The following is a 22165-nucleotide window of genomic DNA, read 5'->3' as shown; positions in this document are numbered from 1 at the left end:
GAGGAAACCCACGCAAGCACGGGGAGAATATAAAAACTCAATACAGTTAGGGCCATGAGAAAAAGGGAAACAAATGACCAGCGCTGTAGTGGATACCCAATCAAGGTTATCTTCAATGCAGTTTTCTATAAGACTCTCAGTAGATAATCTTCCTGTTGTTATTAGGAAGTAGACTTACAATTAAATTCGTTCAGGGGTGCCCGTAACGGTTTCTTTTCAAACAGCCCTCACACATGCAGGAGAATCGACATGCAGAAATAACGACATGAAATCAACTTACATGAAGTTTCAATCTCGCGTGCACATAAAAGGTTTCTTTGGCCAGCGATCCGCCCACCTGCACAGCCTGGACCTTCCATTCCACTTTTTATTCCCCGTTTTGTCGTTGTTGGATTTGTGAAAGTGTAAGAATAAAGACCCTGTTACCTGTTCCCTGATGTCTGTGTTGACTTGGCAAACAAAGAAACCTTTTATGTGCACGCGAGATTGAAACTTCATGTAAGTTGATTTCATGTCGTTATTTCTGCATGTCGATTCTCCTGCATGTGTGAGGGCTGTTTGAAAAGAAACCGTTACGGGCACCCCTGAACGAATTTAATTGTAAGTCTACTTCCTAATAACAACAGGAAGATTATCTACTGAGAGTCTTATAGAAAACTGCATTGAAGATAACCTTGATTGGGTATCCACTACAGCGCTGGTCATTTGTTTCCCTTTTTCTCTTGTCTGTAACTACACTGGGGTTTCTTGCGTTAACCCCTTACAAGAGACCAGCAGCTAATTATCTTTTCAGCGCTGGGTACACACCAATCCTCCTTGTACAGTTAGGGCCATGATGGGAATTGAACCTCAGTGCTGTGAGGTAGTAATACTAACCTTTACACCATCCATATAAAAGGAACAACTGAAAATAAATGGATCTCACGTTTCCAAAAAATATAGCTTCACGTCAGGGACACGTATTGCAAAATAAAAAGGTAGTGTTACTGTATCTACAGTAACCTGATTTTTATATGGAATACACAACAAAGCAGATTTGGGACAGGCTAAGATCTACGGAAAGGCAGGTTGGTACTTTTACACCATCTAACCCATTATGGACAGTAATACACAGAAAATATGCCAAGTCTCCACTGTATTTCTAGGCATGTTTCCCTTTGTTACGCACTGAAATAATACAATGTGATCATAGTTTAATAATCATTTAATGTGACTTTTTAGAATTCACAAATACATGACTAGTAAAAATCCTGTTTAAAATACTTGCACAAAAACAAAATCTACCTCCTGAAAGTATTTATAACAATAAATGCAACGCAGTCTTCAATTTGAAGCATAGAGTGTACATAGCCAAGCTTTACCTATATGACATGATTCAGTGTATTAGTTTTCCCAAGATAAGATCTCATTAGCGTAGCTATACTTCTGTCAGAAGGACATGGTCACTGAAAAGTTGACAAGCTTTTGCCGACTCTCCATGGCTGAAATGGAGGTATCACAAATAACTGCTGGGTATGAAAGACTGTGCACTTTGAATACAAAGTAATACTGTAATGAAAGCTGTAAGCAAGGCAAATGGAAACAGAAGGTGTATCGGGCAACTACCTGCACTAGCATCTTCACCGGCATTTTACTCCTTCCATACAGAACCAAGCTAGAGCCCCAAATGGAGGCAGCACAAAAAATACACACATCATAGAAATTTAAACCTCTTTATATTATAAAAATAATACAAGTCAGTTCTGTTAATATATCTAAAATAAACAAACAAAAAAAACCACAACAAACATCCTACGCCAAGATTCATTAGGACAGTGTTAAACTTTCCATCCTCAGGAACCAACAGTCATGTTCTCCCCGGCAATAACCTGGAGATGTGATCAGTAGAAAGGTGTGCGTTTCTGGTATTGGGAACACTGTCCTGTGGCAAAATTCATGCACCTCCAACACCATTCTGGATATAAAAAGGGATATCAATGTCCATTTGCCTCTAAACTCCATGATTGACCGCTAGGAGAAGATATCCAAGTTGAGTATGTCCTCAGGGTGGTAAATCATGGCCATGTGACATGTTGAATCTTCTTCTTTGCGTCTGTGGGTTTCAGGTCATTCTGGAATAGAAGTAACATTAATTGCTTGGTTTCGACACTGGGGCCATAAGCAGACCAAGTGTTCAAGAATGTCAATATAATACAATAAAAAAACCATTACAGTTTAATCTACTGTAAATGCAAGTCTTTTCTATAGGGTAAACCAGTCTGTAATAGACACAGCAGCTTAGATTGGTGAAATGTAGGGACACACACACAAAACGGTATCTGGTCCCTGGGTCGATGGTGGCAGAAGGTCGGCATCTAAATGCTCGATCGTTTTTCATGATTTTTTTATTTTTTTAAACGACTCAGTTCATACTTTACCATCCAAGTGGGCATAGAGATAAATTATAATGGTGTGCCGGAAGCATGGCGAGCAGTACACTTATATGGTTTCCATGTCAACATATGTTGCCAGACACCCCAAAAAAGACAACATTTAGCTTGTGTCAACCAGTCTTAGACAACGTCTAGGTGACTAGGTTGACACCTATCATCTATACCAGAACCAACAAAACAATGAAACAAGTAAATATTTCTTAGGGGTAAATTTACTAAGATGGGAGTTCTATTGAAGATTCTACTTATTTAGCACCTTTTAGAAGATAATAGATACAATCTGATTGGTTGTTATGGGCAACATCCCATCTTCACAAGAACTCCAATCTTAGTAAATTAAAATTGCAGCTGCACTTGTATTTGTATAAGTATTTGGTGGCGCCCAAGGTAATCCCATCCTGTATCATTTGCTTATATTGTACTGGTGGGTGGGTTCCACTTGATTGCATCCAGACAGATGCTATAGCATATAGTGCCGTTGCATTTTCTATCTAACCATAGTTTAGAAACTGTGTGCCAGAGGCAATCCCATACATAAAATTCTCACTGAATGCAATAAACATACTATAATTACACCCAGGATGAAGGATGGATAATGGAAACAAAAAAGCCATGTAGATCTATCTTCTGACTGCTGTTCTGTAAATATCTAGCTACAATTTATTTTTAGGAAAACTTTTACATAGGGTGGCAACACTATACACATGTAAAATGAACAAAGCACATAAAACATGCTAATATATGACCACTAAAGTACAGGCTTAATGACCAATTTCAACTTTCGGTACTTCCTCATCTTTGTAGCCACAGCTTATGCAAGTTATGTTAGCCACTTTGAGAATAGCATCTTCGTCCCCTCGCAGGCTCGGTGGCACAACTTTACTAAAAGTAAAAGATAGTGGCATGGACACAGGAGGGTGGTGTGGGTTACGGTACGTAAGTTCCGTAGCGTAAGCTGTGGCCGCAAAGATGAGGAAGTACCCAACTCTCTTCTTTGCAAGAATTGAGTCCTCAAGTGATAAACCCGGAAATCTACTGGGCCGAGCTGCAGTGCTGGGGGAGGGGGGGTTACCCAGAAGAATTCCTTTTTACACACCTCTTTCTGATCCCCTGGGAACCACAAAGTTGATCATGGCGGCCCGGGAATCAGTAAAATGCATTATACGCTTAAGCCCACGCCCTGGACTCCTATTGGATTAAATGTATAGTGCATATAGTTCCCGTGACCTGTAGATTACATTACATACCGTCATATCAGACTCCTCCTTCGGTGCAGCTCTTTTTATTTTAACAGCAACTCCACTGATGGCTGACTGTGCTTTTAAATTGAGTGCCGCCCCAGTGCTCCCTGGTCCACTAGTCATATGTCCATGGTTACCAATAGTGACCACTTTGGTCTGTCTGTTGGCAGTAGGAGAAGTAAGGTTGGACACAGGGCTAGTAGGTGCTGATCCTGATCCGACACGTGTTCTATTATTTTTTTCTGGGCATTGTGGATGGATTCGCAAAGCTGTCTCTCCATTTTCTGTCTTTTTCACCTTTATACTAGTGCTAGTGGAACTTCCATCGAACACTATGAGAGGTCGTTTTCTTCCACTTTCAACACTGAAACTAAAACATTGCTCAGATTATGTTGCATCCATACAACACAGCGTGTGTGTGTGTGTGTGTGTGTGTGTGTGTGTGTGTGTGTGTGTGTGTGTGTGTGTGTGTGTATATATATATATATATTATCTTTTAACAGCATAAAATTATAATGTGTAACTTGCTGAAGTACATTAAGTAATACAATGCCCTGTACACAATTCTCAAATTTTGTAGCAATTTGTGAGCAACAACTTTTTTTTTTTATAGATGTGGTGAAGCATACTGGAATGTATCCTAACGTTTGTGCAAATATCTATGTCTACCACTGCAACTGTCAAAAAGAAAGGTAGGCAAGGGTGCAGTGAAATGATGGGAAAGGGGGGGGATTAAGGTACTACTTTCTGTAGTGTTCATTCTAGCCCCCGCCATCTTTGAAAACCCATGCAGTTCCTCTTCCCTACCTGGGTTGTCGCTGTCTGCTGTAGTGCTTCTAGCACAGTGTGGTCTGTATATCAGCACTGATATGCAAACCAGGCCTGTGCTAGAAACACTACAGCAGACAGCGACACCCCAGGCAGGGAAAAGAAACTGCATGGGTTTTCAAAGATGGCGGGTGCTAGAATGAACACTACTTTCTGTATTATATGGCAGCCACCGATGCCTCTGAATTTTATAATGGTCACTTATACACCCTCACCCCTGCCAATTATCAGTGTGACATTGTCAATTTCTTGAGGACTATGGGATTGCAAATTCCTGTATATGATAAAACACAGACTTTAGCTATTCAGTTATCAGCCATACAAATTGCAGACATCTTACCTCATCTGTGGCTCAATGTCCTTCTTTTCACCCCTCTTACTTTCCATCATTTTACCCCACCGGCTCTTGGGTAAAGGTCTCTGAGGAAGGGGCATGGCATGCTGGACAAATATCTCTGTTAGCTTCTCCTTGTCACACAAAGCATCTACAACTGCAATATTTTTCTGAATCAGAACATAAAAGAGAGGCACTTTAGAAATGGATAATTGCAAAGGTATACCCTACATTTTTGATACAAAATAACCGCATCCTATGCAGGTGGTGAGTAATGGTGTGTACACACAGCAGATACTGCCGTGAGATGCGAGTCCCGATGCGATCAGATCGCATCGGGACTCGCATCTCACGGCATGCCAGAGGGGCACAATTTACACTATATAGTGCAGATCTGCCAAATCTAACCGTGTGTACACACTATAAGTCTTCTATGCCTCTCTAGAAATAGCCCTCCTCTAAAATAGCACATAAACTAATCCATTTTGGAAAGTGATTCTTCAACTCTGAGCAATATCCTGATCCTACTTCCCTACAGAACAGCTTTGCTGTTGTCCCAGGTGGTTGTAGGTAGTTATATAAAATTCAGTTTCCTATCTATTGCACACCGTAAAAGTCCCATTTTTCTACATTGCATACAGCGGCAGCCTGTCACATAACCCATATACAGAGAGCGATGCATCAACCGACAGAGCTTAAATGGAGATGTTGCCCATAGCAACCAATCAGCTTGTCAATTTAAATGGTGCTAGATAAATGACAGAAGCGCTGTATCAAAGATGAGAGAGATAAAGTGCCAACCAATCAGCTCCTGTCATATCTCTATCACAACCTGTAACAGGACAGACGCGGATTGGTTGTTACTTTATCTCTCCCCAAGCTATAATAAACCTTTCCCATAGCACGGTGCGTGCCCTAGCTGGGGCACAGGTGCTATGCCCGCGTGTGTGCCACCCCTCTGCCTCACCTGGCCCAGAGACAGCAGCAGGAAATCCCTGGAGAGCAGCTCCGGGTGCAGCAGATCACACTCCGGCCTCGCATCACCCGAACTACCTCCCAGAGCCATGGCTGTGGGATCCCACATCCAGCGCTCTGCGCCGCGCCCGGAAGTGGCGTCAGAGCTGCGCTCCCTATAGTGCCCTGCAGCGGCAGCTGCGGTCTTCAGAGCCACTTAAAGACGCATTGGTGTATAGCGGGTACACAAGCAGGCGGGCATAGAAGCTTACTGTATCGACCACAATACACCCGCGGGATGCGCTGTAATATAGGAATTTATCCAACGGGGTTTATTCTATGTACACATACCCACACCAAAGATGGCGGCGGCAGATTCCTACAGGCTATCACGTGGTAAGTGCCAATGTCAGTGTGGCACGTCACGTTCCGCTGAAGACCCGCCCTCTCGGGATCACGTGACTGTGACAGGAGAGGAGGCCCGGGGCAGCACAGAACATCCAGGTACTACTGACCCGCACACTCTTTCCCATACATACAATAAATACATACATACACCTGTGTGCCGCGCCCACCTGTATGTGATATGTGTCCGGCATTTGCCGGAGCTGCGAGAATGCTACAGGAAATATCAGGTAGAATCCCATACGTCCATTTACATCACAGTATGGAGAAGGGGTGTATATATTATAGCGTTGATTAACGACATAGGTAGCAAATAATTTTGCATGTGTATTGAACAAACGTGTCCGGCTTATCCATATCTGCAGTGTGTTATGTAGCATTAGTGCTGCACATATGTGGTGGTTCTGTGCATGCTGCAACTATATGTGTGGCCAGTATGGTATATGTGTGGCCATCATTGGTGGTGGAGGGTTAGTGTATGTGCCCGGGCACTATGCTCTTATTGCTGCCAGCGCAGGAACTGCTCCCAGTAAAGCCACTGACTGACTCACCTGGTGGAACCTGTTCCTAATGGATGTAGTGCAGTGTTGTGCAGGAGACTAGGATTAGGCTGTAGCCTACAGTGACGGCTACTGGGCAGCTACTCACCAAGGGGAGTGTGACATTCACAGATGCCTTACTTCTGATTTTCTAGCTCCAGTAAAATGAACTGGATAAAGCTTAGAAAAGTGGAAGGAAATGGATAGCATTTACTATACTTCTGAGTACTCTGTCCAAGTATTTAGTGTAATGGCCCAAAATAATCTGTGTTCCCATTAATATATGGTGCCTTTATATTGATGATATGTATACAATTGTATTTATGTTGTATAAACACATGAAATACACACAAATATATTTGATTTGTGCATTCAAGTTTGTGTACTATCTCAGGCACTGACTTTGAATGCCAAGCAATAATTTTCTTGCACATATTTATTGCCAGGGGATACGGTCATTGGGTCTACAGCAAGTTGGTCGACATGGGTCTAGGTCAACAGGTCATTAGGTCGACACAAGCATTAGGTCGTCCGTCAAAAGGTTGACATGGGGTTTTTCACGCCATTATGGTGGGAGAATAAAATAGTGTGCCGAGCAAGGTGACGGGATGCGGTGCATTGGAAACTGTGTCCATGTCGACTGTGTCAACATTTGGGTAAAAACATAGAGAAAAACACCATGTCGACCTTTTTACCGTCGACCTAGACACTGTTGACTTATTGTTTGTGTCGACCTAGACCCATGTCGACCTTTCCCCATGTCAACCTAATGGTGTCGACCTAATGCTTGCCGACCAACTTGCTGTAGACCAAAGGATCCCAACCCATTGCCAGTTGCACATCATGTCCCCAGGAGTGCCAGTTGCACATCATGTCCCCAGGAGTGCCAGTTGCACATCATGCCCCCAGTAGTGCTTTTAGCACAAAAAAATTAATTATTATTAAAAAATAAAACATTATTTTGGAATAATTTGGATAACGAATATTTGAATAAAGTATACTCAACCTGTATTTGTATAGTGCCAAAAGGTTTACTCGAGTGCTTTACTAAATACAGAAAGTGTGTACAAGACAAAATGAAGTGGCGTACAGTACAGAACATAACATTCATTCCAGCACCCTGCCTCTAATCAGTGAGGAAAGTAATATTTCATTTTGAACGGGAACTGCAAAAAAGTTGTTGCAGTTTAATCAGCCCTATATGTAAAAATATTTAAAACAAATCTTTTTTTATTAAAAATGTTTATATTTATTTTTCCTTTCACGGGGTTGATTCAATTCACAGTGCTGTGAATAGTGCCAGGTGGGAGCTCCAGGAGCTATTCGAGTGAGCTTGCTGCTAACTTCGACTACTGTAAATCTGACAACGGTAGGCCGGCGATGCTGTTTTTTGCCCTAGCACTGTGCAAACCACATCAAAGGGGACTTAAGTCAGAAAATTCCGGTTTTGTGACTAAACACCCATGCGTACCTGCATTCTCCGACATAGCAGTGAACTGATTTGAATAGCTCTAGGAGCCCCGCCCCTATTCACTGCATACACATGGGGTGATTTGGAGCCGTTTTCTAAAAGATCTGTGTAGATCGCTTAGAATTTAAGAATGTATTGGTCCATTTGTACAGTTCATGGGCATGTGCTCAGATCTTGAGCACAATCTCAATCTTTATAGTAGTGTTCACTCTAGGATTTTTTTAGGGCAGCGTCATGACCACTGGGCACTGCACTTTTTTCAATCAGGAAGGCACATTTTATATTAGAAATTTAAATTGAAAACAAAATAAAAAAAATATATAAAAAATTGCACACTGCACTAGGATTACACCCATTAAACATTGTCATACTCTGCTATGCCCGTTACATATTCTATTGTAATGTCAGTTACACATTATACCACACACCTTAATGCCCATTACACATGGTGGCACACTGAAAGTTCTCAGCGGCATGTCAGCACAGTGGTGGGCAGCGTAAGGACGCACAGTGCCACACACAAAAAGGGCAGGATGCAGTTTGAGGTTTTAAAAATGGGCACCCTACAAAAGAAGCTTAGAGGGAACCCTAGATAGACTCCTGCATGTGCATCAAGAACATTGTTAGCACAAATTGCTCAGCACACATCACTATGGGCCTTATTCTAGTTTACTCTTTCTGACAAATTCCTTCTTAGACGGACAAAACCATGTGCACTGCAGGTGGGGCAGATGTTACTTGTGCAGAGAGAATTAGATTTGGGTGGGGTTTTACTTCAAAGTGAGATCTATATTGCAGTGGAAAAATAAAGCAGTCAGTATTTACCCTGCACAGAAACAAAATAACTCACCCAAATCTAATTCTCTCTGCACATTTTACATCTGTCCCTTGCAGTGCACATGGTTTTGTCAGAGAGTGAACTAGAATAAGGCCCTAAGTGTGTATGGGCAATCTTGGATGCGATGTGTGTTGATCGATCTGACAAGCCTAGATGGCTTAGTACACATTACTGAGTATAACTCACCCTGTGTGTACAGGGCTTTAGGCAGATGTCCCACTGTCCTTTTAGATGCAGCAAATTTACATATTTTTGTTGCTTATAAAAAGAGCTAGGGTTATTTCCATGTGTGTCAGCACTTTATCTCCTGAGAGAAATGTTGTCACTGGCCGCCTTTTTTATGGTTTGATTCCGTAAAAAAAGGCAATTTCAGCATTTTCCCCAGGTCAGTGTATTATAGTGTATCTTTCCAGTATGCTACATCCTGTTACAGAAGCACAAGTGCAGTGTCATGTAAGCTGTGTACACAGCGTTGATTCTTATTTCTGGCCTGGATATCACTAAAACCTGCACTGTTGGTGTGCCTTGAGGACCATGGTTGTGAATGCCTGAAATACAGCCTGTATTTCTCTGTTAAGTTTAGGAATCCCCTTACAGAATATTCAAGTTCATGTATGATTTCTGGAGCAAGTAAAGCAACTATTATTGTACATTATTTACAGAGCTGGATAGTATAGGTGAACTAACTTGTGTTAATACTTAATAAGAAATATGTATCATGCTTGCTCCTCCTCAGCAGGTTGAGATGTTAGGATTCGGGAGTGGGGTGCTCTTTAACCCAGACAAGCAGCCCGTGACTGACAGCTTGGACTACATGGATTGGTTGATTCACCCCTTTCACATCAAACTCCCAGTACTGAGCTGGGATAATGAGTACAGTTTAAACCTGTGTTGATACCCCTTTTTACGGAGTTTGGTACCTGGGGAAAAACCCAGGTTGTGTGTCTGTTATCCTTTAAAAAAAAAAAACACATTCACATTCACATCACCATTTATCTGGTTCAGACGTAGGAAAAGTCATTGAGGCGGAGTACAAAATTCATGTACACCCATTCACATGGATGCTTGACCTGGGTTTTCCCCATGCATACAATCCGCTTTATTCACAATGCAAGCTACTGATTTGTCAAAATATTGCTTATTGTATTTCCATTTAACTCCACAGGACGCCCTGGGGCTCCCTTTTGATTTGGCCATGAGTGTGCAGGCGTTCAGACTGGTTTGTGCATCAGGGAAGGAACACCTTCCCCCAGGAATACAGATTGAATGCTTGGAGTGTTGTGGACATGATCTGTACATTGGCACCAGTGACAGCTGTATTCATCACCTCCTGCTAGTGGAAGAAAATGGTACCGAGACGCCTGGTCTACCCTTATCAGATCATCCTAATACTAGCTTCACAACCACACGGCAAAGGCAGAGACAGCTGGGTTTGAAAAAGCCAATATGTGAATTGAGAGCTGCCTCCGCTTTGGGACGGTTACTAGTACTGTGTGATAATACTATTACATTGCTGTGTAGTGACTTACTTGAACCAGTTCCTGGAATCAAGATCCGAGGAGCACTCAGCTTCACCCTCAATGAAAATCCAGTAAGTGGCGATCCCTTCAGTGTGGAAGTCTGTATAATCTCCTCAAAGCGACGCACAGTGCAGATCTTCAGTGTGGGGCAGGAGAAGGTGCAACTGGTTCGGGAAGTTCCCACACCGGAGCAGCCTTGTGCGCTAGCGGCAGATGGACATTTCCTGTGTCTGGCACTCAGCAGCCGTTATATTACTCTCAACTATACTACATTACATTGCCAGGATCTTTTCCCGTATCCCAGTGAGCAGAAGAGACCGATTATAAAGAGGATCAGCAGACAAGAGTTTCTTTTGGCTGGACCTGGGGGTTTAGGTAAGGAAAAATTGTGTTTACCAATGAAAGGGAAATATATTGCTTTTTAATGGTTAAATAATGTGCCGTAAGTAATCATCCAAGAATAAATAATTATGCACAACAAACCTAATTAATATAAGTGTTGCGTTCTACATTGAGGTATATGGGGGTATTCAATCTTGGCCGAGTCTTTAACCAGGTGAAAAAAATGACAAGGATTCACCTATCAGTATTCAATCACGGTTTTGAGTACATTTTTATTCATGCCATTTCACTTTTTCATGGGGGGGAATCGGCATGGGCAAAAAGGAAAATTTCAATGATTTAAGCATTTTTCGTCGATGCTAGATCTTTCACCCAGGTAGCTTAATTAGGGCAAGTTGAATTCGCCCCCAAAATGGACGGAAATAGCAGATTTTCGCCTGGTGTAAATTTCGGCCAGGATTGAATAACCCAACAATCTCCAATCATTCCCGTTCAGTGAAAGTTATCCTTTAAAATGGTATAACACTTATTTGTATTTATTATACAGCATGTTTTCATTAAATATTCACGGGTTATACATAATGCAGTCATACGAGTGGAGAAGTTGCCATGGCAAACAGTCAGCTGCTCTGTATAATTTTATAGTATGCATATTATATATGTTACTTCAATGTTGATTGGTTGATATGGGCAATTGTTCTACTCTTATCACCGCTCCATACATTTACCCCATTGTGTTGTAATGTATTCTAGTGATTGTATTCATAAATACCAGTCAGTAAATGTACTATCCTGATTTACCTGAAATAATGTCAAGCTGTGCAGGTGGGATGTACCAAGCAGTTACGGTACATCCCACCACACATCGCATTCATACTAATCGTATATGCAATTAGTATCGCAAAGGGCAGCTCTTGTGATAAGAGCTGCCCTTTCCGAAGCAGCCAACAGGGGGTGAGCGGGTCTCCGTGGCTCTCCCCCCTCCTGCTGTGCCTGGCCACTGCTCAGACATCTGCAGGGGCTGCCAGACTCCGCCTACTCGTCCCTGCACCCGGAAGAGGTGCAGTGAGGAGGAGGTCACTGGTCCGGGCAGCACAGCAGAATGCTGCCTGACACAGATGAGAGGGGTGCGGAGGGGGGCGCAAACAGAAGCCAATGGGCTTCTATGGGGTTACGCCAGATAGAGATGGCATAACCCCACGCGGTGAAGCCCTGGCGGTGGGGTTTATCTGCATATGAAAATGCGGTAAAACCCCCGATTAATGGGTTTTTACCGCAGTTTCATTTTGGTACATCCCGCCCTGAGTCTCTTATATAAGGCACATTTTAACAGGCGAGTGTATAGCTAAATGGTCACACTTGTGTAAGAAGCTTGAATGACAGACTTTAGGCTTTGTGACAAAAGATGTTTTGATACACTTGAAACGTCGGTAAACCAGATGTTATGTTATTCTTTTATGGAGTGATTGAAGGGGTGATTGATAAGTACCCGTATTAGGCAAGATATTTTTTTTCTTTTTTTGGGGGGGGGGGGGGGTTATTTATTTTTCAACATAGTCCCCTTGTAGCTCAATACTCTTGGCCCAATGATATTCCAACTTTTTCAAGCCCTCCAAGAAATAGGATTTATCGAACTCCGCTAAGCAGGCTTCAGTTTCGGTGCTGACCTCCTTGTTCAATGCACATCTCTTTCCACTGAGCCATTTTTTCATGTTCGGAAAGAAGTCACAGGGGGCAAATTTGGAAAATACGGTGGATGCAGCAACAATTCGTAACCCAAATATATATATATCTACTATATATTTGGCTACATCTGTCACTCAAAGTGGGTGTCTGTGTCTATAACGCTCTGTTCCTGGACTTTCCTCTTAATGTGTGATTGCCTTCATCTGTGCTGAACACCTTTCTGAGAAATTAACCTGTTTAAAACAGGTGATGGCAATCATACATTAAGGGGAAGTCTAGAAACAGAGCATTGTGTCCCTCCTGGAGAGGGTCATGTTGGGAGGTATGTGACAGAGAACCAGCCCAGTGAGCCCACAGACAGTGCCAGACACCCACTGCCTTCCCATGGTGCCCAGCACTGCTACTCCACAGCCACCAGGTGAGCGCCCCCCTCCCGCGATTTGCGGCAAAACCTCCCCCCCCCTCCCGCGATTTGCGGCAAAAATACCCGCTCCCCCGAGACCCCCCCTACCGCGATTCGCAGCAAAAATACCCCCGCGACCCCCCCTCCCGCGATTCGCTGCAAAAAGAACCCCCCCACGACCCCTCCCGCAATTCGCGGCATAACCACCACCCCGCGACCCCCCCCTCCCGCGAATCGCTCTAAACCCTCCCCCCTGACCCCCCCCCCGATTCGCGGAAAAAACACCCCCCCCGCGACCTCCCTCCCGCGATTCGCGGCAAAAAGGACCCCCCCGCGACCCCCCCTTGCACGATTGGCGGCACCCCCCCTGCGACCCCCCTCCCGCGATTCGCGGCAACCCCCCCCCCTGCAATTCGCAGCAGCCCCAGGATTAAATGACACATGCAAAACACTGACATGGCTATGGTCGACAATGAAAAAGGTTGACATGAGTTTTTGAAGATTTATTTTTAATTTTTTTAATTTTTTTCATATTCATTGTCATGTGTCGACATGGACACCAATGAAGTGGCACACTTATGTCAACATTTACATGTGTTGACCTTTCTGTGTTGATTTTTTCTTGTGGCGATTCGCGTCACACCCCCCGCAACCCCCCCTCCCGCGATTCGCGGCACCCCCCGTGACCCCCCACCTCCCGCAATTCGCGGCAACCCCCCACCGGAACCCCTGTGAACCCCGCCCTCCCGCGATTCGCGGCACCCACCCCCGCGACCCCCCCTCCCGCAATTCGCGGCACCCCCCCGTGATTCGCGGCAGCTCCAGAATTAAATTGCACATGGAAAACACTGACATGGCTATGGTCGACAATGAAAAAGGTTGACATGAGTTTTTGAAGTTTTTTTGAATATTTTCATATTCATTCTCATGTGTCGACATGGACACCAATGAAGTGCCACACTTATGTCAACATTTACATGTGTTGACCTTTCTGTGTTGATTTTTTTCTTGTGGCGATTCGCGTCACACCCCCCGCAACCCCCCCTCCGGCGATTCGCGGCACCCCGGCACCCCCCCGCGACCCCCCCCCCTCCCGCAATTCGCGGCAACCCCCCACCGGAACCCCCATGAACCCCGCTCTCCCGCGATTCGCGGCACCCACCCCCCGCAACCCCCCCTCCCGCAAATCGCGGCACCCCCCGCGATTCGCGGCAGCCCCAGGATTAAATGGCACATGCAAAACACTGGCACGGCTATGGTCGACAATGAAAAAGGTTGACATGAGTTTTTGAAGATTTATTTCATTTTTTGAATGTTTTCATATTCATTGTCATGTGTCAACATGGACACCAATGAAGTGGCACAGTTATGTCAACATTTACATGTGTTGACCTTTCTGTGTTGAGTTTTTCTTGTGGCGATTCGCGTCACACCCCCCGCAAACCCCCCTCCCGCGATTCGCGGCACCCCCCGTGACCCCCCACCTCCCGCAATTCGCGGCAACCCCCCACCGGAACCCCTGTGAACCCCGCCCTCCCGCGATTCGCGGCACCCAACCCCGCGACCCCCCCCCTCCCGCAATTCGCGGCACCCCCCGTGATTCGCGGCAGCTCCAGAATTAAATTGCACATGGAAAACACTGACATGGCTATGGTCGACAATGAAAAAGGTTGACATGAGTTTTTGAAGTTTTTTTTTCATTTTTTGAATGTTTTCATATTCATTCTCATGTGTCGACATGGACACCAATGAAGTGCCACACTTATGTCAACATTTACATGTGTTGACCTTTCTGTGTTGATTTTTTCTTTTGGCGATTCGCGTCACACCCCCCCGCAACCCCCACTCCCGCGATTCACGGCACACACACACCCCCCCGCGATTCTCGGCACCCCACCCCGTGACCCCCCCTCCCGTGATTCACGGCACATCCCCCGCGACCCCCCCTTCCATGATTCGCCGCAACCCCCGCCCCCGTAACCCCCCTCCTGCGATTTGCGGCAACCCACCCCGCGACCCCCCTCCCGCGATTATCTGCAATCCCTCCCCTCCTGCGATTCGCAGCATCCACCCCCCCACAACCCCCCCCCCTCCTGCAATTCGCGGCACCCCCCCTCCTGCAATTCGCGGCACACTCCGCGACCCCCCCTCCCGCGATTCGTGGACACCTAAGTTGCAATACAGGGCATCTTTCATACAATTCTAACCATATTTCTCATATACAAACGTTCACAAATTAAGGGGGCGCAGCCCCTTACGACGGTGTGAAGAGCGCCCGTAGGGCGCGATGAATCACCTAGTATATATATATATATATATATATATATATATATATATATATATATATATATATATATATATATATATATATATATATATATATATATATATATATATTTCTTAAATGGGTAAAAACTATATTGTTAGATGTTTACTACATCTGTAAAAAGAAGGTATCCACAGTATCCACAGTTCTTTAGTGTTTCGGTTAGTAGGTGCAAAGCTCAAGTAGTTAGTAAACAATTAGTTTGTAGTTTGCAATTACTAAACGTCTATCTGAATAGTAATGCAGAGGCGGGTATGTGAAGGTGTTATGTAACCATTTTCAGAAAAAATAAATTTCAATAAATGTGTTATGACCTAGGGTTTATAATAACAATGTTATTTTAAATGTTTCATAGTCTATTCACTGAAATATTTTGTGTATTAAGCTATGTACACACGGTGCAATATATTTCTTTGTGTCTCCTATTCATCAGCGACCAGAAATGGTCACTGATGAACCGAACACTCTGCTGGGGCCGCTGCAGAGGGAAACAGCTGATCACGGGACCAAGCTCCTGCAACCAGCGACCATTAGGAGGCTGAACACGGTAGCGTGCACCCGGCAATTTATCGCTGCAGCACAAACAAATTGCTAGCAATATGGTCACTCAGCAAGCATATTGCCAGCGATATTGCACCATGTGTACACCGCTTAATGCTGTGTACACACGTTGCGAGTACCGTGCAATGCGATCTGCATACAACTTTGATTATATAGTGCAGATCTGCACTATATAGTCAAGGCAGCCAAGACTTTCTGCTTGCAATGCAATCTCCATGCGATCCCAATGAGATTTTGACTATATATAGTCAGAATCTCATGCAGATTGTACCCATGTGTACACACCATAACAGTGCTTTGTCCAATTCAGGTCCATATACAATCTTTCTAATCTGGCTGGTTATTAATTCTTTGATCTCAGTTTCTTCTAAATATTGCATAGCACCTTCATCCACTTGCCCCTTCAGTTGTTAAGGAGCCCATACACGGTCCGTTGTGTATGGCTCCGTTCTGTACTATGCGATGCGCGCTCCCGCGCATCACATAGTACGGTGCAAAAAGTATGTGCTGCACATACTTTTTGTACTAGCTATACATCGGATCGGATCGCAGTGCATGCACACTGCATACACTAGGGATGCGATCCGATGTGTGCTGATTAAGCACACAACGGATCCGATTAACGGACCGTGTATGGGGGGCATTAGGATATCTTCTTATTTTCTACATGCATTTAAATCTTCAATTACTACATGCAATTTAGCCAGTCCAACTCCACATGGGTGGAATTAATAAATTCTCTTACCTCCGGCTGCTGGTTTTCTCTATTATGCAGCTCAAACAGGAGGATTCCAATTCTGTCCATGTAAAATCCAGTTCAGATACTCTCTGTAGCTCCAGCAGTAGTATTGCATTTATTTGTGGTGGTTTTAGCCTGAGTAAATTGGCAGAATGGAAACCAAAACTGCAATTTAGTAAATGTAGCCCTGGGTGTTTGCTATGTGGGTGATGTGTTATACCATACCCATGGTTTTCCTTAACTCTTTCCAGCTTTTGGGAAAACAAAGAGATATTAATGTTAAGCTCTGCAAATGAATAGATAATAGTTATTAATGAGCAATCTTACTCCAATAATGAAGACCCGTGCTGTTTAACCTGACTGATTACTCTACACTGGGGCACAACATGCAGCCCTCCAGCTGTTGTCAAACTACACATCCCAGCATGCAGATTTAGTATTCCCTAACTGTGGCAGGGCATGCTGCTATGTGTAGCTCCACAACAGCTGGAGTTCTGCAACCCTTCACTAATACATAGGGGATGCCAGGTTAAATTGCTATCAGAACCAGGCTATGCTGCTCGCACCAAAACTTGGTCAGCACAGTTTATCGATATTGTAAGCTTGCAAAACAGGGCCCTCCTACTCTATGTTGGTTTGTTAAACATCCCTCACTGTTTCATCACTGTTTCCTATTGTAAAACGCAACAAAATTTGGTGCACTGTGGCACTTATTCTGGTTCACTCGCAAAGGCAAATGGCTTCTCAAATGGACAAAACCTTGTGCACTGCAGCTGAGGTAGATGTAACATGTGCAGAGAGAATTCGATTTGGGTGGGGTTTTAGTTCAAATTGAGATCTATATTGCAGTGTAATAATAAAGCAGTCAGTATTTACCCTGCACAGAAACAAAATACCTCACCCAAATCTAAATCTCTCTGCACGTGTTACATCTGCCCCACCTGCAGTGCACATGGTTTTGTCCATTTGAGAAGGAATTTGCCTTTGTGAGTGAACCAGAATAAGTACTTATATAAGAAACTGTAAATAAATAAGACTGCTCTCCTGAACACCCTTGGGTTAATAATAAAAGCTTTACAAACCTTTGTGATGGTTCCCCTCAATTCATATATCTTATTCTGTCACACACCTACTGTTCAATTAAACCGCTTATTATTATTAATAATAATAATAATAATAATAATAATATATTCATACATAAAGGGTCATACACATGTAGAGATGTGTGCTATGCTATTTAGGGTAGGCTATTTCCCTGTGCCCAGATCTCCAATGGAGAGCACATACACATGCAGAGATTTGTGCAAAGCGATTTTGCCAAGCAATTTTGCTGAAGAAAAAAGTCAGGGTATTAGTTCAGAATGAGAGATCTCGATCACTATCGTTCATTGTGTACACACACAGAGATTTGCAGTCACTTGCTAAGCAATTTGACTAGATTTGGACTGCATGCACTGACTTAGCAGGCGATAGCGCCGTGCGTGACTGCGTACACATGGAGCTATCTTCGCTTACTTTCTAAGCAATCTAGTCAGATTGCTTAGAAAAGAGCACAGAATCGCTCCGTGTATGTGCCTCTCAACACACATACAAAATATATACAATAAAATAAACAAAACTTGTGATGTGCATTGCCAAATCCTCATCACAATTCTTGTGCATGAGTCAACATCAGGACTAAATAGTGTAATCTGATTTATAGACCACCATTTTTTGGACAGCTGAAGGGAAATGTATAGGCCACAGCTTCTCAAAGTCGGTCCTCAGGATCCCACACAATGCATGTTTTGCAGGTCTCCTCACAGAATCATGTGAAGAATTAGCCCCACCTGTGGGTCTTTTCAAATGTGTCAGTCAGTAATCATTGCACCTGTCGGGTGACCTGGAAAACATGAACTGTGTGGGGTCCTGAGGAATGAGTTTGAGAACCACTGGTATAGACTATGGTCCATGGGATATGTGAGTGCATGTCCAGGACCAGAAGATACACACCAGCCAGAAACTCAGAGCAGACACTGGCCAACCAAACCTGCAGCATCCATTTCAAGCTGTGTCTTGATTGGCCAGCACTATGGTAATGGAGCACTATCACTAAAGCCAAATAAATGTCAGGACATATTTGATTATTACCAAATAGTCCAAAGTAATCTTTCGGGGTTGAACCCAGGACAGATGATTACCTTAGCAGCTGCCTGCCACCAACACCTCTGGGATCAGTCGGCATAACTCTAGAAAACAATGGCTAATGGGAGGGAAAAAAGAGTGGGCGCTCGATGATAGTTTTTGGAATGAATGAGTAATCAGTAAAATTGTATTCTAAGCAGGCCTATGCATCAGACTGCCAACTTTTATAAAATTATAAAAAAAAATACATAGATACATCTCTGCACAAGTCATCTACTCATAGCTATGTGTCAATTCTTAATCAGGTTCTGGATGGTATTGTACTGGTTTCTTATGCAATGCTCCACCCCATTTACTTGCATCATTGACTCTTCTGCAACTTGAAAATAATGCATACTTTTTTCTCTATATTGTGTGTCTCTCACGTTAAAATTATTTACATTGCTGTATGTGTGTGTACAGTATGTGTAAAATTTATATATGTATGCATGCATGCTAACCCGGGTGTTTGCAGAACACAGCACAGTTGTTCAGTTTCCCCAGGCCAAAACTACCTAGGTTTAGGACGAAGAAATCCTGGAGACTCCCATCCATGCAGATCCAGTCCAGGTGTTGGAGCAAGCGCTTCCAGCAATCAGGCACACGCTTGTCACACTTTTAGGGCAAGGGCTCAGGGCTCCTGATGCCAGCAAGCGGCCAGGTGATAGAGGGTGGTGGGCCAGTGAGCTAGAGACAGGGAGCCTGTAGGCATGTATGCTGTTTGTGGACCGGTGCCTGGCAGTGGCATAAGTTCGTTCCAGTTGCCCGGAGGCAAGATATATATTGGTCTTTATATTGGCAAGATATATATATCTTTCTTTATAATCATTACACCAATATATATACTGTAGGGACCGATTCATGATAGATTACATGCTTAATCAACAGCATACATCACTATGGGGGAGATTTAATTGAATGCAGTGTTTTTTAGATCTTACACAGGGCTTAGTCACAGTAAGGTATAATGCAGTATTCCACTGTTAGTGCCCATGGTAATCCCGCGACTAGCATTGTGGCACTAGTTACAGTTAGTCAGCTTTCTGTGCACACCTCAGGATGGAGCAGGCAGGAATCCTCTGGTTGTGGGCTTGCCACGCAGCCAAACAGCTTCAGGGCTCATTTCTGGAGCTCTACGAAATTTATTCCAATTGGGAAGAGTAAAGTGTGCTGAGAGCAGTGGTAGCAGAATGAGCCCCCTGTCCATTAGCATGTAGAGCAATGCAAAACATGTGAAGTGCATTACTTGGGGGTGCGTGTGCTCAGATGTCCACATTGACACACACAAAAAAAATGTTTTAAAACACATTGACCTTTTCCCTGTTGTCCTTTTGGTATCAACCTAATATAACATGCTTCCCTTTAATACCAAAATGCTGGCTCCATCCCTGGTCACTGAACACGGGTTTCAAGCACTATCACAGCGGCTTGAAACCTGTTTGTACTGCAGACGACCCGGGGTTATTGCCGGAACTTCTCCTCTGCCGACACTTGGAGACTACATGAGCCTGCTCTCCAGCAGATTTTGACTGTTACCCAATAACACTGCCCCATTATATGGTTTCTTTACCGTGTCCAACCTTCCTTGCTGCGCAGGCTGGATTCCTGGATCAATGGACCTGGGTTATGTTTTGGGACCCTTTACACCGTGCTGCATCCTAAGTTAATTTGGTTTTCGGGGCATCATGAAAGGGGTATTAGTATTATGTATTCCTTCAATATGAAGAGGCGATCGCATGTTATTAGCGCCACTGTGAGGATCACTAAGAAAGAAGAATCTTGGGCTTTTCTGATTCATCGGCTGGCAATGTCTTTTGAGCTGACAGTCATTATTCTGCTGTAGAGAATAATACAGCAGAATATTGTTCTATAGCCTCATTAGAAGGGTGGGACATCATAAGTCTTTTTTGGACCATATTGATAAATAGGCATAATAGTGAAAAGTAGGCAAGTAGCTCTTTCCCACATTCTGTATTCCGATGTCCTGCTGCTGCTGCTGATTTTGTAATGGCAGCATCACAACCAGTAACCCAATCATTGTCCTTTTTAAATAAAGCAAATATTGCAACTACTTTATACAAAAACATTGAAAATCTCTTCATAAGCAAGGTTTTGTAAGAGCAAGATATGCTTTTTTGGATGATATAGTCCATAGTGGAAAATGCATATTGACAGGAAGTGTTTAAGTGATTTGAGACCATAACACTATAATTCCTGAAGGTATGAGGGAGCGGCCTGTGTGAGAACGGAGTATGTACTTGTTGTGCAGTCTGTATCAGGAAGTCAGCCACACTGTGTCATGCAGGTCGTTACTGATGGTATCATGGTGCCTGTGATAAGAACAACTCTGCTTTACCTGGATAGTTGGTGCATATCTGTAGCTGAACTAAACGTAATATTTAGAGAAGGTTGAATGTAGTAAAATATTGTCTGTGCTAACCAAGCAAGTGCTATAAAAAGCAGCACGTGAGATGGTAATGAGTAAATAGCAACATATTTCAGCAATAGGGTGTGCATCCAGTGAGCTAACTTTGTTCATACTCTTTTATTTTATTTTTTTAAAGAGCAAAATACAATCTCTACATAGACTATATTTAGTATCTGAATAAGAGCCCGTATTCTAATTGTTTGGGTGAGGAGATTGTATCTGAAAACAATATTGGGGGTATCCAATTCCTGGCTGAAACAGACTATTTTTCATGATTTTTGCCCAATGGTCATAAGGGATCAGGAATAGCCCATTTTCATGCGATAACACATGATTCAGGATTATTTTCTGGACCTATGTCCTAATATCTAATAGCAGAACCAGTCTCCAATGGCAGGTTATTGGGGATTACCCCCAGTAGGTGTTGGATATCAGGATATTGGATAGCCCCCAGAGAATACAGTGGATACTTCTCATTCTGTTAACATTATTAAAAATTTGGGTACTTATGTAGTATCTGGGCGCCCGATTTAGAAATCGGGTCGGATCGGGCACATCGCATCGCATGCGACCAAATCGGATGCGATGCGATGGACCCGATTTTTCCATAGGATTCAATGTTAAAATGGTCTGAGTCCATTTTAACATAGAATTCAATGGGAAAAAGGGGTCCTTTTCATACCCCTACTATCCAAGTGGGCATGGAGTTGGATATAAACCTGTGGCGAGCGTAGCGAGCCACCGAGCCCGAAGCGTGGTGAGCGGACGGTATTCTGTGTCCCCTCGTGGGGCTCGGTGGCTCGCTACGCTCGCCACAGGTTTATATCCAACTCCATGCCCACTTGGATAGTAGGGGTATGAAAAGGACCCCTTTTTCCCATTGAATTCCATGTTAAAATGGACTCAGTCCATTTTAACATTGAATCCTATGGAAAAATCGGGTCATCGCATTGCA

General features: G+C 43.7%; 2 protein-coding genes across 3 annotated transcripts in view; one reads left to right on the top strand and one right to left on the bottom strand.

The window, feature by feature from the left end:
• Positions 1-1186: 1186 nt before the first annotated feature.
• On the bottom strand, positions 1187-6091 carry C2H2orf49 (chromosome 2 C2orf49 homolog). Its single transcript, XM_083174404.1, has 4 exons — positions 5803-6091; positions 4842-5005; positions 3680-4043; positions 1187-2111 (listed from the first exon to the last, which is right to left on the bottom strand). The coding sequence occupies exons 1-4, from the start codon at positions 5917-5919 to the stop codon at positions 2055-2057; spliced, it is 702 nt and encodes a 233-aa protein (XP_083030530.1). The 5' UTR covers positions 5920-6091; the 3' UTR covers positions 1187-2054.
• The window catches only part of TGFBRAP1 (transforming growth factor beta receptor associated protein 1), a 50816-nt gene continuing 34634 nt past the window's right edge, over positions 5984-22165 (top strand). Inside the window, exons 1-2 of one of the 2 annotated variants that reach the window (XM_083174402.1) lie at positions 5984-6293; positions 10208-10937. In XM_083174402.1, the coding sequence (XP_083030528.1) occupies positions 10238-10937 (700 nt within the window). In that variant the 5' untranslated portion in view covers positions 5984-6293; positions 10208-10237. The other variant, XM_083174403.1, reaches the window with a different exon arrangement.

Source organism: Crinia signifera, chromosome 2 (assembly GCF_055691185.1).
Source record: "Crinia signifera chromosome 2, ASM5569118v1, whole genome shotgun sequence".
In the NCBI taxonomy this organism is placed as follows: Eukaryota; Metazoa; Chordata; class Amphibia; order Anura; family Myobatrachidae; genus Crinia; species Crinia signifera.
Note: the sequence above shows the minus strand (reverse complement) of the source record. Positions and strands in the feature narration are given on the sequence as shown.

Coding starts and splice junctions, on each gene's coding strand:
- C2H2orf49 (XM_083174404.1), bottom strand. CDS start 5,919: ATGTGGGATCCCACAGCCATGGCTCTGGGAGGTAGTTCGGGTGATGCG. Junction 5,006..5,802: donor TGCTGCTGTCTCTGGGCCAG/GTGAGGCAGAGG, acceptor GTTCTGATTCAG/AAAAATATTGCAGTTGTAGA. Junction 2,112..3,679: donor AGGAGGAGTCTGATATGACG/GTATGTAATGTA, acceptor CTTCTATTCCAG/AATGACCTGAAACCCACAGA.